Source organism: Caretta caretta, chromosome 1 (genome assembly GCF_965140235.1).
Source record: "Caretta caretta isolate rCarCar2 chromosome 1, rCarCar1.hap1, whole genome shotgun sequence".
NCBI classification, from domain to species: Eukaryota; Metazoa; Chordata; order Testudines; family Cheloniidae; genus Caretta; species Caretta caretta.
The window spans coordinates 112,295,866-112,309,596 of NC_134206.1; the positions used below are offsets into that span (position 1 = coordinate 112,295,866).

Here is a 13,731-nt window from a genome sequence, read left to right on the forward strand (position 1 = left end):
ACCGTAAATAATTCACTCTCTAATATAGTACATTAGTTAACTGCAAATAATTTGATTTATTACAGCGGTTGGTAACATAATGGTCAGTAATCTCACCTGACAGCTAGTTTCATGTAAAGAAAATGTACTTTTCCCATGGATCTAAATATTCTTGACTTTTTTGAATTACTAGCAATTTCAGCTTTTTTTCTTGCTCCCACTGGAATAGCTTGTAGATTTTATTGCCTTTAGGACTGACACATTTAGCTGAAATAAAGAGCACAAAATGACACAACCTTACACTATCAGTTCAAAAACACCATTTCAGGCCTTTGCTATGCACAACTTACAGTGATTTTTCTGCTAACTCAGTAAGTAGAAAAGAACTTGATTAAAAAAACAAACATGGTGCAGTCAAAGGATTCATATTTAGCACTCCTAGAATATGACAATATATTTCTCAGTGATTTATGGTGATCACCAATTTAGAGACTTATGAGCAGAAGGACAAAATCCTTAGTGCCAACATTTCTATTATATATAGGTTCTTATACCAGGCTCATCGTCATAGTGTCTAAGGCCCAGATCCACAGAAGTATTTAGGCTCCTAACTTCCATGGAAGTCATGTGTTTGTTCTCTTCTCCCCCCCCCCCCCCCCCCGGGAGAAGTGTATGCAGTGGAGTGTTTTGTTTTGGATTTTTTTTATAATATATTTACTTGGCATACAGTGTGTGTGTGTATACAATGTATAGATAGATATGTTGCTATATGTTTGTTAGAGTAGGTTAGAGCCCTGCATTTAGATCAGAAGGTCGTGAGGTTTGGAATGATACTTAGTTCCCTTGGGAGTTCATTGCATAATCTTGGGCTGGCCCACAAAAAGCTTTGTCTCCTGTCATCTAACCAGCTTCCTGAGCCAAGGAAAATTAACACTGAACAGCTGCAAAAAAGTTATATTCCAGGAAACTGGAACAGAAGAAATACTACAATAAAAATTCCAAAAAGTTATTGCAAGTGGAAGAGCATATTAGTTCAAGCAAAGTGTGGTTGGCATTCTGTCACTGTATCATACTATATCAAGGTCATATGTCATAACCATTACCCTCAGGATAAGTCTTACAGAAGGAACAGAAGACATGTAAACAAAGCCAAGGAGGACACTAACTGTTTATTGAGGATGTACATAATGTTACTACCAGATGTAACGTGTATACCCAGTAAGTAGAAAACACCAAGAGCGTAAATATAGGCTCCAGTTGGCAGATCTACTTCAGCAGCTGAAAAGAGCAAGGCAGAAGGATCTGTTTTGGGAACATGAAGCAAATGTGATCAGAAAGCCATAGAGGTCCAAAGACTACAGTTCTTGACATATGTCCAATAAAAGACAGAGTACCACTTTCATTTGTCAAGGGCATTCAGGTTGTTTACCTTGACATCCATTGTACATATTTCTAATTGTGTGTTTTATTAGTGGATTCTGTTTATTTTTATTGTTTTTGGTTGATATGTTTTCTTTGCAATTGATTTTAAAAAATGGGTCCTATAGGAGATGTATTAGCTCTAGTTTATGCAACTTTTCTGTGTGTTTCAGAGTAGCAGCTGTGTTAGTCTGTATTTGCAAAAAGAAAAGGAGTACTTGTGGCACCTTAGAGACTAACCAATTTATTTGAGCATAAGCTTTCGTGAGCTACGGCTTACTTCATCGGATGCATAAAGTGGAAAGTACCTTAAAGTGTGTGCAACCTTAATTCACCACCATTGTGCTTATTCATTAGAATACAATCTTTAATTACATGATCTCATGCTGTGTATTCCCCAGGACCCCTGCCACATTCAGGGTGCAGGATGGATCAGCTCTGGGAATGAATCAGGGCTGCGTAGTGAATGAAGCTGCTATTTGTAGGACCCCTGCCTCATTTCCTGTAGAGGTGGGCAGGGGGGTTGTGAATGAGGTATGGGATTGAAGGACAATCTCCGCGGAAAAGCCATTGTATGCAGCCACATAGTTCCTATAGGAGCCAGGAAAGACACTTAAACCAAACATTTCACAGGTGGCCATTAATGGTTGTGGTCCTCATTTTTCTGTGTGCTTGATTTGAGACCCGGGCTTCTGATCTGCGGAAACGCCAGGCATTCCCACATGCACTCAAGTCAATAGGAGCTGTGCTTTAAACGTAGGGAATGCTATATATGCCGAAAAATCAGGTCCCAGGTGTCTCAAATTCAGCACCCACCAATAGTGGATACTTTTGACCTTACTCTTACTGAGCTGGATGAGTGAGCAGGTAATTAAAGAGGATCATATAATACGTAGGTGAATTATGGGGGATGGTGAATGAAGGTTCCCCAGGGAACCATAATATCAGCATTTCCTAACTTTCCACTGCTTGACTTTGTAACACCCCCATGACGCTTTAACACTGTTTTGCCACGGCGGGGAGAATCCCCTTAGCGCCGGGCAGCAAAAATAGGGTAACACCCCAGGGGACGTTCACGCCCATTTCTCTCAGCAGCCCCCAGCCCAGGGAGCTGCAGCCCCATCCCTGCAGGGGGCAAAGGAGGAGCTGAGCAGGGCGGGGAGGGGGTCCCTGGAGGGTACAGGAAGGCGGCGGGGGGAGGGAAGAGGCCGAGCGAGCGGCGGGGTGGGGTGGGGCGGGGCGTGGTGTTATCCCCCCCCCGCACAGGCTCCACAGCACTGAGGAGCCCGAGGTCAGTGCGGCTCCCTCCCTGGCTCCTCCCTCTGCTCCGGCGGCGGCCTCCCTCCGGCTGCTCCTCCGCGCTGCCTGCCAGTCCGGCGCTGGGGGGTGGCTGGCTCGGTGCCGCGGGGCAGGGGCCAGGGGTTGGAGAGCAGCCGGGCAGCAGGGAGCAAAGAGGATGCAGCCGCCTCCTCCCGCTCCCCCGGTGGCGGCTCCGTTAGCCGTGTTGGATCCCACAGGTAGGTCCCGGCGCTGGGCACCGACAGCAGCAGCGGGCGCCCCCGGCCCGTGCCCAGAGGTACCTTCGGGGCTGGGCTGCGGGGCAGAGGGCGGGCAGCTGCGGGCGCCAGGAGCCCAGCGGGGCGCTGAAGTTCCGGGGGCGGCTCGGTTCGCCCGGAGGTGGCGGCCCGTGGCCGGAAAGCCCCTGGCAGCGCACGCGGATTTGCTGGGGGGCTTCTCAGCTGTGACCGCGCCGCGCCTTCGCCTGACCCGCTGCTGCTTCACCAGGTTCCCTGCTTTCTCCAACGTGCAGTCAAGCCAACTTCCCTGCCCTGAGAGGACTGCAGTGCACATTCATCTACTGGGGGGAAATTCACTCCCCAGCTCCCTCTCCCCCAAACCCTGTAGCTGTGCAAGGAGTCTCACGCTGCTCAGAGAGTTCAGACACGTAACCAGGCTTTCTTTCTTTCTTTCTTTCTTTCTTTCTTTCTTTCTTTCTTTCTTTCTTTCTTTCTTTCTTTCTTTCTTTCTTTCTTTCTTTCTTTCTTTCTTTCTTTCTTTCTTTCTTTCTTTCTTTCTTTCTTTCTTTCTTTCTTTCTTTCTTTCTTTCTTTCTTTCTTTCTTTCTTTCTTTCTTTCTTTCTTTCTTTCTTTCTTTCTTTTAAATTTGGCTCGAAAACCGTTTTTAAATGTAATCTAGGTAGTTATAATTACTCTTATGGCTATTCGTTGTTTGTTTAACCAGCCATGGACAGAGATGCTAGGACTCACCTGTGTAGCTGGTACACTGAAAGCAATAAACTTGATGAGTATTATTAAGTTCTGGATTTGAGATTTCTGATTGCAACATTGTGAGGATAGCATGAAAGTACTATTTCCCCTCCGACCCCCTACCCAATATTGCAAATCTTATTTTTTCACAGGGAAAGATCTATTCTCTGGTAATCTCTATGGGATGCACTACTACTGATTTGCCTATTCGTTTATAAATGCTTGCACTTGCAATGAAGGATATCATTTTCTGCTCAGATGAAGCCCAGTTGATCACCTTCTTAAATAGCAATCTAAAAACATACCACAGAGTGCCTAACAACTAAAAGAGCAATATGGAAAGAATGCAGAGATAGGTAATTGAGTTTGACAGATAGAGTTTGTCTTTTACTATTTTAGTTAATACTCTTAAGGTTAAAAAAAGGAACCTATTGTATATGGTATAGTACAGTACTACGGGTATTGGTGGGTTGTAATAATCCCATTGTCAATGTTATCATTCTGCTCTTTCTTGTCACTCTCATTTATCACATTAGGATATTTAAAAACATTTTCCATTTTGCTGTTGCATTATTTTCATGGAATTGCTGTGAGGATAATGTAACATAGAAATAAACTTTGTGCGTGTATGTATGCATGTATATAGCTAATGTGGAAAAATATCCTTTTCTCTCTTTGCTGAAAATTAACAGTTGCTATGCCTGAGCAGTTTGGAGTGTCAGCAGATCAGGGTAGAGTTAGTTTTGGCTCTTTTCCACTTACGGATGGTTTATGGCTGTGATGGGACTATACTGTATTCAGTAGTAGAAGCAATTCCACTCAAACTTTTGACTGGTGCTGTTGTAATATCCGCATGACAATTGGCTTTACTTTTTTACATTTTTACATTATAATTGTAATTGAGTGCCTCATTGCTAAACTAGTCTGTCTCTGAAAAAGGTTGTTTTCTGTTCCTAAATGTACAGTGTGTGTCCTGGAAAATATAAATGACATGTAAAAGAGAAGTTAAATATTTGATTATTCCCCCAAAGTTCCTTACTTTCTAGATTATCTTGACTTTATCAGTGGTAGTTCTTGTGTATGGCATTCAATATGGTATAGGGAGACTTTGCCTTTACCCAAACATCAGGACAGCAGTCAAAAAAGATGTATTAGACCTTTATATTTTTATGTGGCAGTTTTGAAAAAAAAACAAAAAGGGAATAAATGGTAATAGCAAAGATTTGTTTAGGATATTCTCTATGTGATGTAAGTATTTATTCAGTTAAACTGTCATTTTAACCATTGATTAGCTAGTCATTTAATTATTTATAGGTGAAACAATTGTTGCCAAAGCAATGAAGTCATAGTGATACTGCACAAGATCACTTACTATAGCTAAACTATTTACAGTATTTAGGTAGTTTTTTCTTAAGGTCTACTCAAAAACTCAGCAACATTTTTTAAGGACTAGACTATACAATATACTCATGGGTTCTACAACACAACTACATAACGGAGACAAGAGTCAGCACTGATAAAAGCTGCTAGCTTGTGCCTGGAAACAAATGCAGTTGCTTATGGTTTAGTTTTTGCACTCTGGACAAGTCAAGCATTTAATCAGAAAAGAGGAAGTAATCAGCAAAAGCAGGGCTGATATCTTTTTTAAAACCTCTCAGCCCATCACATTTAGTTTTAGGAGGCAATGTAGGATTAGTTCAATGTCATTAGTATAGCACATTTTTTAAAATACACAATGAAAAATGGGTTTCAGAGTAACAGCCGTGTCAGTCTGTATTCGCAAAAAGAAAAGGAGGACTTGTGGCACCCTAGAGACTAACCAGTTTATTTGAGCATAAGCTTTCGTGAGCTACAGCTCACTTCATCGGATGTGAAAATAAATTGGTTAGTCTCTAAGGTGCCACAAGTACTCCTTTTCTTTTTACAAAGGAAAAATATAGCCAAGGAAGATATGGCATTGAAGGGAAGACTGGAATAATGAAACATTATTAATTTAGCCCCAAAGACATACAAATCTCATTCCTTAAATATTAGCTTCATAGCTACAAAATATTAGATGCAAAGCCTGTATAAGCCCTTTCATATTATATGTTATGTTACACAGGGTTAACTTGTATTGCATGATTCTTTGTAACATCATGTAATATAAAACATTGAAAATGTAACCTTTTCCCCTTACAAATCTTTCTCCTATAGATCAAGGATGTTAATATACATTGCGTTCAATATTAATTAGAGACAAGTCTCTTCACATCTACATCTCCTTGACTAGAGCAAGGCGACAAAATGGTGTGGTGTTGATCTCCCAGTAAGTGTGATTTGTCCTCTGCATTTCCTCCGTTGCCAAATTCATTCCCTCTGATTTTTCCCATAGGCTTCCAAAGGGTCTGCTTGCAGGAGACTGTTCATTGGTTTTAACAGGAGTACGTGCATTAGCAAAGCAAGGTGGATTTAGACCTTTTGGAGTTGGACTGTAGATTATAGATGGCTTTTCTAGCTCTGACAAATTATGCATCACAGATCTTTCTTTCCCCACACCTTCCATCACAGACCCACTGTATCCTATCTTTTGTCCTATCCTATCTGTATCGTCTTTTTTCAATGCGGGGAGACACTTCCCCAAATATACTTCTGCTGGCTGTTGTGAAAAGGGGTTCTCCAGTATATTTTCCTCAATTCCTGATTGATTGACAGGGGGTTCTCTGACTCTGTTTCCCCATCTTTAGGGTGCTGGGAAGGGTTTGAACATCACTGTGTTCCCTCTGTTGACTCTAGGAATGATGATCTGTACTTCTTATCCAACCCAACTGCTGTATGTGTATGTAAGCTCTACATGCCTTTCTCCTCCTGTCTCTGACCTGCTTGGAAGAGGAGATTCTATTTTCTCTTCTATGTGTCCTGATGGCTTTCTTTCTCCTTTGATGGAGGTGGGATTAGTGTGGTTTAGGTCCTCAAATAGATAATTAGCCCGATAAATGTTTATTAGGCAGAGCAGAGAGTACTATTGGGTTATTGCTTTTCTTGGGCAGTTTAAGACCATACCTGGTGGAGCACGGATCAGTGATGTGAAGGTTAGCATTTTCTGTGTATCTAATCTATCTCTTGGATTTTTTTTATAGTATCGCTGTGGTATCTATGCATTGTTATCACACTGCCAGCCAAGATTGTTGACGAACATTGCCATCACAATGTAATGCTGGTGGTAATTTGTGACCGTCCTCATTTGATCCTTGATTAGAGCAGGGGCTCTAGTAAACATGACTCTATTCAGGGGACACCATCACAGGGCCTAATCACATCAGCCACACTATCAGAGGCTCGTTCACCTGCACATCTACCAATGTGATATATGCCATCATGTGCCAGCAATGCCCCCTGCCATGTACATTGGTCAAACTGGACAGTCTCTACGTAAAAGAATAAATGCACACAAATCAGATGTCAAGAATTATAACATTCATAAACCAGTCGGAGAACACTTCAATCTCTGTGGTCATTCGATTTCTGATCTCAAAGTGAGCATCCTTCAACAAAAAAACTTCAAAAACAGACTCCAATGAGAGACTGCTGAATTGGAATTAATTTGCAAATTGGATACAATTAACTTAGGCTTGAATAGAAACTGGGAGTGGTTGAGTCATTATACTAAGTGAAACTATTTCCCCTTGTTTATTCCTCCCCCCCCCCCCCCCCCACTGTTCCTCAGACGTTCTTGTTAACTCCTGGAAATGTGCTGGAAATGGCCCACCTTGATTATCACTTCAAAAGGTTTTCTCTCCCCCCACCCCACTCTCCTGCTGGTAATAGATCATCTTAAGTGATCACTCTCCTTACCATGAAAAAAATATACATTGTCTGTGTGTATATATAAAAATCTCCTCACTGTACTTTCCACTTTATGCATCCGATGAAGTGAGCTGTAGCTCACGAAAGCTTATGCTCAAATAAATTGGTTAGTCTCTAAGGTGCCACAAGTACTCCTTTTCTTTTTGCGAATACAGACTAGCACGGCTGCTACTCTGAAACCTGTCTACTGAGAAGACTTTCCTTTAATTTGCTTGATTCTTGGAATGGTGAGATACTAATAGAAAATTGGGGCATTCCAGTGAGGGACAATTTAATATTTTACAATTCCATCTTGAGTCACTATGCATCAGTTAACAGGGACTGACTAATTGCTACTGAGAGTGACTTCAGCAATAACAGGTTGGACAGTTAATGGGTTTGATGAACAATCTCCTGTCCTTGCAGGGGCAGCTGCACTGAAGAAGAATTTGCCCTTAGAAAGGATTGGCACCAGTACTATCTCATTGGTTACCTAGTTGTTCCAAAGGCCACTTTAATTCATGGCTGACACTCTGTAACAGCCATGGCCAATGGAGACTGATTGAGGGGTATGCTGAATCAGACCCTAACAGTCTTCTCCCTCAGTACCACAGGAATACTTCTGACTGAACAATTTTGAATTGTTTTTGGCTGCAGGTAACTGTAGCTGAACCCTTCCTGCCCCACAATGGGTAGCTATATTAAAAGAAAATCCCAAACATATTGTATCTGCCCTCTAAAAAGCAAACAAAAGCTATGGACATTTTTTTTTAAATAGCAGCAGTGCTGCTGTCAGTAAAATAGTAGCAGAAGGGAAATAATAAAGCTTTGTTCTTGTAGCGCTGTTCATTTGAAGATTTCAAACTGCTTTACAAATAAGCCGAATAAACGTTTATCAGGCAAAGTACCTAGTTGAGGCTCTAAACCGCACAAATAGTTTAACATTCTCTGTGTATGTAGTTCAGGATAAGCATTACGTACATTTAAAATATTAATATTCTGTTAAGACAATATTAAATGATCTCAGTAAACACCAGAGTTGCCAATATACATTAAAGCCCAGGCCATTGGAGCATTGGAAATGCTGAGTCTCACAGGTGAATTGGATAGTGTTCTTTTCCCTGCAGTGTTTATCAAGGCACTTGGTATTGTTGAGATTGTAAAAAGTCTTCATGTTTTTTGTTTAAGGCAAGGCCATATGTGCTGCCTTAAACTTATGCATGCATGTCTCACTGATGTAAAATTATACAGAAATTTTTCAAAACTGTCTGTAGTATAAGTTTTATAAGTAATTTTTCATGACTGGGAATTTTACAAACATGCACAGAATTTTGAGGAAGTATATAAATTGTTTGGTAGATTACATACTAAGGTCCATTTTGAACATAAAACATTTCTATATTAGTTCTTTTTGGAAACTACTGATTCTGAGGAGACCAAATGATTGAGACTTCATTTTATTTTCTGGTGTGATTTTGCTGGCTTTGAAGTGTCATTGGAATGAAGATTCAAAATTCAGAACATTAGTCTGACCCTCAAGAATGCTGGTCACATTGGAGTTGTGCTCCAGTTCTCTTTCTTCTTTGAAATGAAATGTTGTTCTTGAACAGTAGCATTCATTGAAAATACTTTGCTAGAGATGTGCCTCTAAAGGTAGCAGACTTCTAAGATAAGAGAGCTGTTTCAGGGTAATAAGGAAAGGAGGACTTGTGGCACCTTAGAGACTAACAAATTTATTTGAGCATAAGCTTTCGTGAGCTACAGCTCACTTCAGCAGCTGCATGCAGTGGAAAATACAGTGGGGAGATTTATATACACAGAGAACATGAAACAATGGGTGTTACCATACACACTGTAACGAGAGTGATCAGGTAAGGTGAGCTATTTCCAGCAGGAGAGGAAAGAAAAATGTGACTATCCTAATTTTGTCCTTTGAATGTGTTGGAAGTGGCCCACCTTGATTATCATACACATTGTAAGGAGAGTGATCACTTTAGATAAGCTATTACCAGCAGGAGAGTGGGGTGGGAGGAGGTATTTTTTCATGCTTTGTGTGTATATAAAAAGATCTTCTACACTTTCCACAGTATGCATCCGATGAAGTGAGCTGTAGCTCACGAAAGCGTATGCTCAAATAAATTGGTTAGTCTCTAAGGTGCCACAAGTACTCCTTTTCTTTTTGCGAATACAGACTAACACGGCTGTTACTCTGAAACCAGTATTTCTTATGTAGTTTGTGTACATTACACATTCACATCTACATGTGTTAGTAGCTTTGTCAAGTTCTTACATAAATATTTAAATTAATTCCTTCTAAAATGTGTATCTCCCTCTTTAGTTCCTTTTACCTTCTCTTCCTTATCTGGGCAGTTTGCTTGAGGATTGGCGTGTGTATGTCTCTGGGATGGAGGTTAGTGGGAGATTTCTTTTCTCTCTTGGTTTGTTCTTTGTTTTTATGTGATGTGTTAGCTTGAGGGCAGGGGAATAAAAGTTCCCAGTTCTGCACCAATATACACTCGGCACTGGAGAGAGGTTGGAAGGGAGTTGGAGGGAGGCTTAAGGAGGGGAATGGTCACATGCCAGATGAGAACTGCTATAGGAGCTCTGCTCTCTCCTTGGCCCTGTCATGCCCTCTTCCACCACAACATGCATCCTATTCTAGGGATAAGGGGGGACTGGCATAGTGCCTGGCTCTCTTTAAAATAGTTGAGAATTCTCCTCCGGCCAACTGTGGCCAGATTATGTCCCCTTGGTGCTGCTGAGGTGGTGGAAGGAGGGCAGAAGTGGGGCTGAGAACCCTTTTCTGTTTATCTTTTTGTGAGAGAGTGTTTTTTTGTTAGTGTAGGTTCGAAGATGACGCTGTGTGTGGAAGGTTATGGTGAGCAAAGGCACTGAGGTTACTGAAGACTCTCAGGGTGAAATATCAGAAAATCCCTTTGGCTTCCATTGAAAAATACTTGAGCAGCATAGATGGAATGACTAATTTAGAAACCTTTTGCAAGCGGGCTTGGTTGGTTAATGCCTGATCTGTTGTGACTAAGGCTGACAGTTGATGATTCTGAAGTGTCATCATGCAAATTTGACATGTGGTTGGATGAAGTTGCCTGGCTGTTTCTATACAGATATTCAGTGGTCACTAGCCTCAAGCGGAATAAAGATGTGGGCCAATAGCTGTGATATTTTCATGCTCCTTGTAATGAAGGAGTTAGTTAACCATGGAGATGAATTTGTTCAAGCATATGGCTGTTTCCTCTATCCATGGGGCTGTATCAAGTTTACTAAGTTTTGTGGTTCTGTTTACACAGTAGGCCTCATAGATGAGTATGGTAAACTGGTGCTGGCAATGCAGTTGAAGTCCTCCTGGATTAGAATCCTTGGGAATTTTCAATGTACATTTGGACATCAGATTGAATAGTCTGGTCTGTGTGCTCCTTGAAGTAATGGATTTTCTTGATTTTCCCCCCACCCCCCTGAGACTTGAGGAGTGCTCTAACAGGATCAGCCATATGCTTAAATTGGGTCTACAACTCTCTCAATATTTGGTGTTTTTCTTAAAGTCCCAGATCCTGGAGTCATGGGATTATGTGAGAATCTCAGCTTTCATTTTAAAAAAAAGTTTCTAGGCTTTATATTTTCATTGAAAATGTGAAATCTAAGAGCTCAAAAACAAGAAGGCAGATAACCATATCCTCCAAAAATATTTTTAAAAATCTCATTGTTTTTAAGATAGTTTTTGACTTTGGGTGGTAACCCGACTCATGGTTTTTGAATTCTTGAGGATGGCCATACTGGATCAGCTTTAGTGTCATGGATTTGTAGATCAGCCTATTGAAAGATCTGACCATACCCTCATGTATTTCGGTGCATGGGTTATTCCACGCTTCTCTCCTTCCTTACCACCAATGGACCACCATAGATTAAATGTTATTGCCAAAAGCTGAATCAGCTGGGGCACAGATTGGGGAGGAGATGACTGGAGTCACCTGGATTAATTTCTAATTGTCTGTTTCCTTCAGTAAAGCAGAGCACACTTCATACCAAAGAAAATATTTGACGTGTTTGCTGGCTCTGTTTGAGGAATGTCAACAAACATATCTCAGTTTTTATATATGTGTTCATAAAAAATCATTGATGAATTGGTTTGCAAACTTAATCTGTTCTGTGGTGTGGGATTTGAAATTCAAAAATAGAGCTGTGTTCCTCAGTTTTATTTGGTCACATTGTACTGCTTCTGTTCCTTGATAGGCTCCTTGTTTGCTATTTCTCCCTCTGGTTCCTTTTTTTTCACATTTTCCCACAGTGGACTCCTTCTCTTTTGTTCATTTTGAATGTTAAGAGGGTGTATTTTTAGATGGCTATAGTGATTTATTGTATTTTTTTAAAATATGTTTTTACAGAATTTTGTTGAGCTATGGGCAGGAGCTCTATAATAATAATTTTAGAAACCTAGAGTTGCAACTAAAAGATACACTTCTGCCTCAAAATTAAAACAACAACAAAAAAATAAGGTTAAATGCCTTAGAGCAGGCTGACTACAGTAGGATTATCTGCAGTCTTCTACTCCTGTGTACTTGAGTCCAAATTGAAATGGGATTAAATAAATTCCACAGAGCAGTTCCTGTTAAATAAAATAGTATATGTATAATCTATCACAAATTCATTATCTGCTGTACTTCTTTACTTCAGAAGATACCAACTGGTTTGCTTACCTGATAAATATAAAGAGAAAAAATATTTCATGATAACACAGCAGAGCTTCTGCTAATCTTCTTTAAAATGTACATATTTATGTGTTGTCCATATAGAGCCAAATGGGAATTTTGCCTAGGTAAGGATAGTTTGAGGTCTGCAGAATTGGCCTGCAGATGTGAACAACAACTTCATTACAAGATTTACCACAGATAACTGAAAATATTATTGTCACTTCAGCTTAGTAAAACCCCATCTTGTATGTGTGCACAATGTATTAAAGTTCACTAAGTTCCAGCTAATCTTGATATAATTTAAGATCCTCTCTCTGCTGCAAAATAGTCTCCCTTGTTGGGGGAAAGGGTTAAAAATGAAATAGCTGGAATGAGCTTTTATTTCATACTTGTACTGCTAAGATGGCAATGAAAAGCTATTTTATATTTGTTTCCCCCAACAGGGCAGTTTGCAAAACGAAAGAAGACTTCGCTTTGGTTGACAGTTTCTCTGCTGGTAGTGTCTGTGTTCGTACTGACCATAGGGCTTGCCGCTACTACAAGAACAGAAAATGTTACCGTTGGAGGCTATTACCCAGGAATCATTGTGCGTAGAGAAATGTGTTTTAGACTATCCGTTATTACCAGTACACTATTATGGCATAGACACAAGCAACCACAATTGATGAGGGAAATTTCAAATCCTCTTGCGTTACTGGTGAGGGAAAACCACCATAATGTTTAGATCTAGTTCTGTTATGTTTGTAATTCAGGTGTAGGCCCTAATCCTGCAACGTGTGCATGAGAGCTGACCACTGTGCCTGTGTGGAACCTCGTTGAATTGAATAGCTTTCTGGACAGGCACACGGACTCAATTTCAAGAATGGGCCATAATTTTCTACTGTATGTTAGTAATGACTTTCAAACCACTTAATGCATTATCACAACCTTGATTCTTAACTGGACTTTTAAATCGTCATTTAGTAAAAGAACGAATATAAGTACCAATAAATACTCTGCTTTTAACGACATCAAAAGATAGTTTAGCATTGACTTTAATTTCATTGACTTCAATAGGATGGATCATTCACTTGCTTAAAGTTAAGCACATGCTGACGTACACTGCTGAATTGGGACCAGAATGACTTTGTGTACTATTTGCTCTTGTTCATAATATAATCATACATTTTAAGAAGAGGGATGAGTATCTGTTAAAACTATGTATAAATTTTGCATTGCCAATCGTTATTTGTAAATTACAATTCTTCTTTCTAACTAAATTCTCTAATATGTTAAAGTCATGCTGAGAATTTATTTGTTGGAAGGATTAATTTTAGGGTAATAATCTATAATAAGTGGTGTTTAAAAATGGAATTAAAATTAGTTCCAGGAATAAAATTTTAAAAGAATGCATTGTCCTTGGATCAGATTAAAATATGTAGACTAATACAATGGCATAGTCTTTAAATAGTTGTAATTGAAATTAAAACATTTAAAAGAATAAACTTTCTGCAGTCATTCCCTTAGAGGAAATTTAATGGGTAATAACTAATAAAGTT

At 40.0% G+C, this 13,731-nt stretch overlaps 1 protein-coding gene across 12 annotated transcripts in view; it reads left to right on the top strand.

The window, feature by feature from the left end:
* Positions 1-2,681: 2,681 nt before the first annotated feature.
* The window catches only part of TMEM255B (transmembrane protein 255B), a 110,111-nt gene continuing 99,061 nt past the window's right edge, over positions 2,682-13,731 (top strand). For 2 of the 12 annotated variants that reach the window (XR_007357466.2, XM_048856129.2), the window contains exons 1-2: positions 2,684-2,915; positions 12,637-12,890. Coding sequence is in view for 11 of the 12 variants with exons in the window: in XM_048856129.2 (XP_048712086.2) it covers positions 2,855-2,915; positions 12,637-12,890 (315 nt within the window). In the remaining variant the exon portion in view is untranslated. Of the gene's footprint in view, positions 2,916-3,817; positions 4,022-12,636; positions 12,891-12,930; positions 13,080-13,731 lie in introns of those variants that run through there. The other 10 variants (XM_048856200.2, XM_048856176.2, XM_048856139.2 and 7 more) reach the window with 10 other exon arrangements.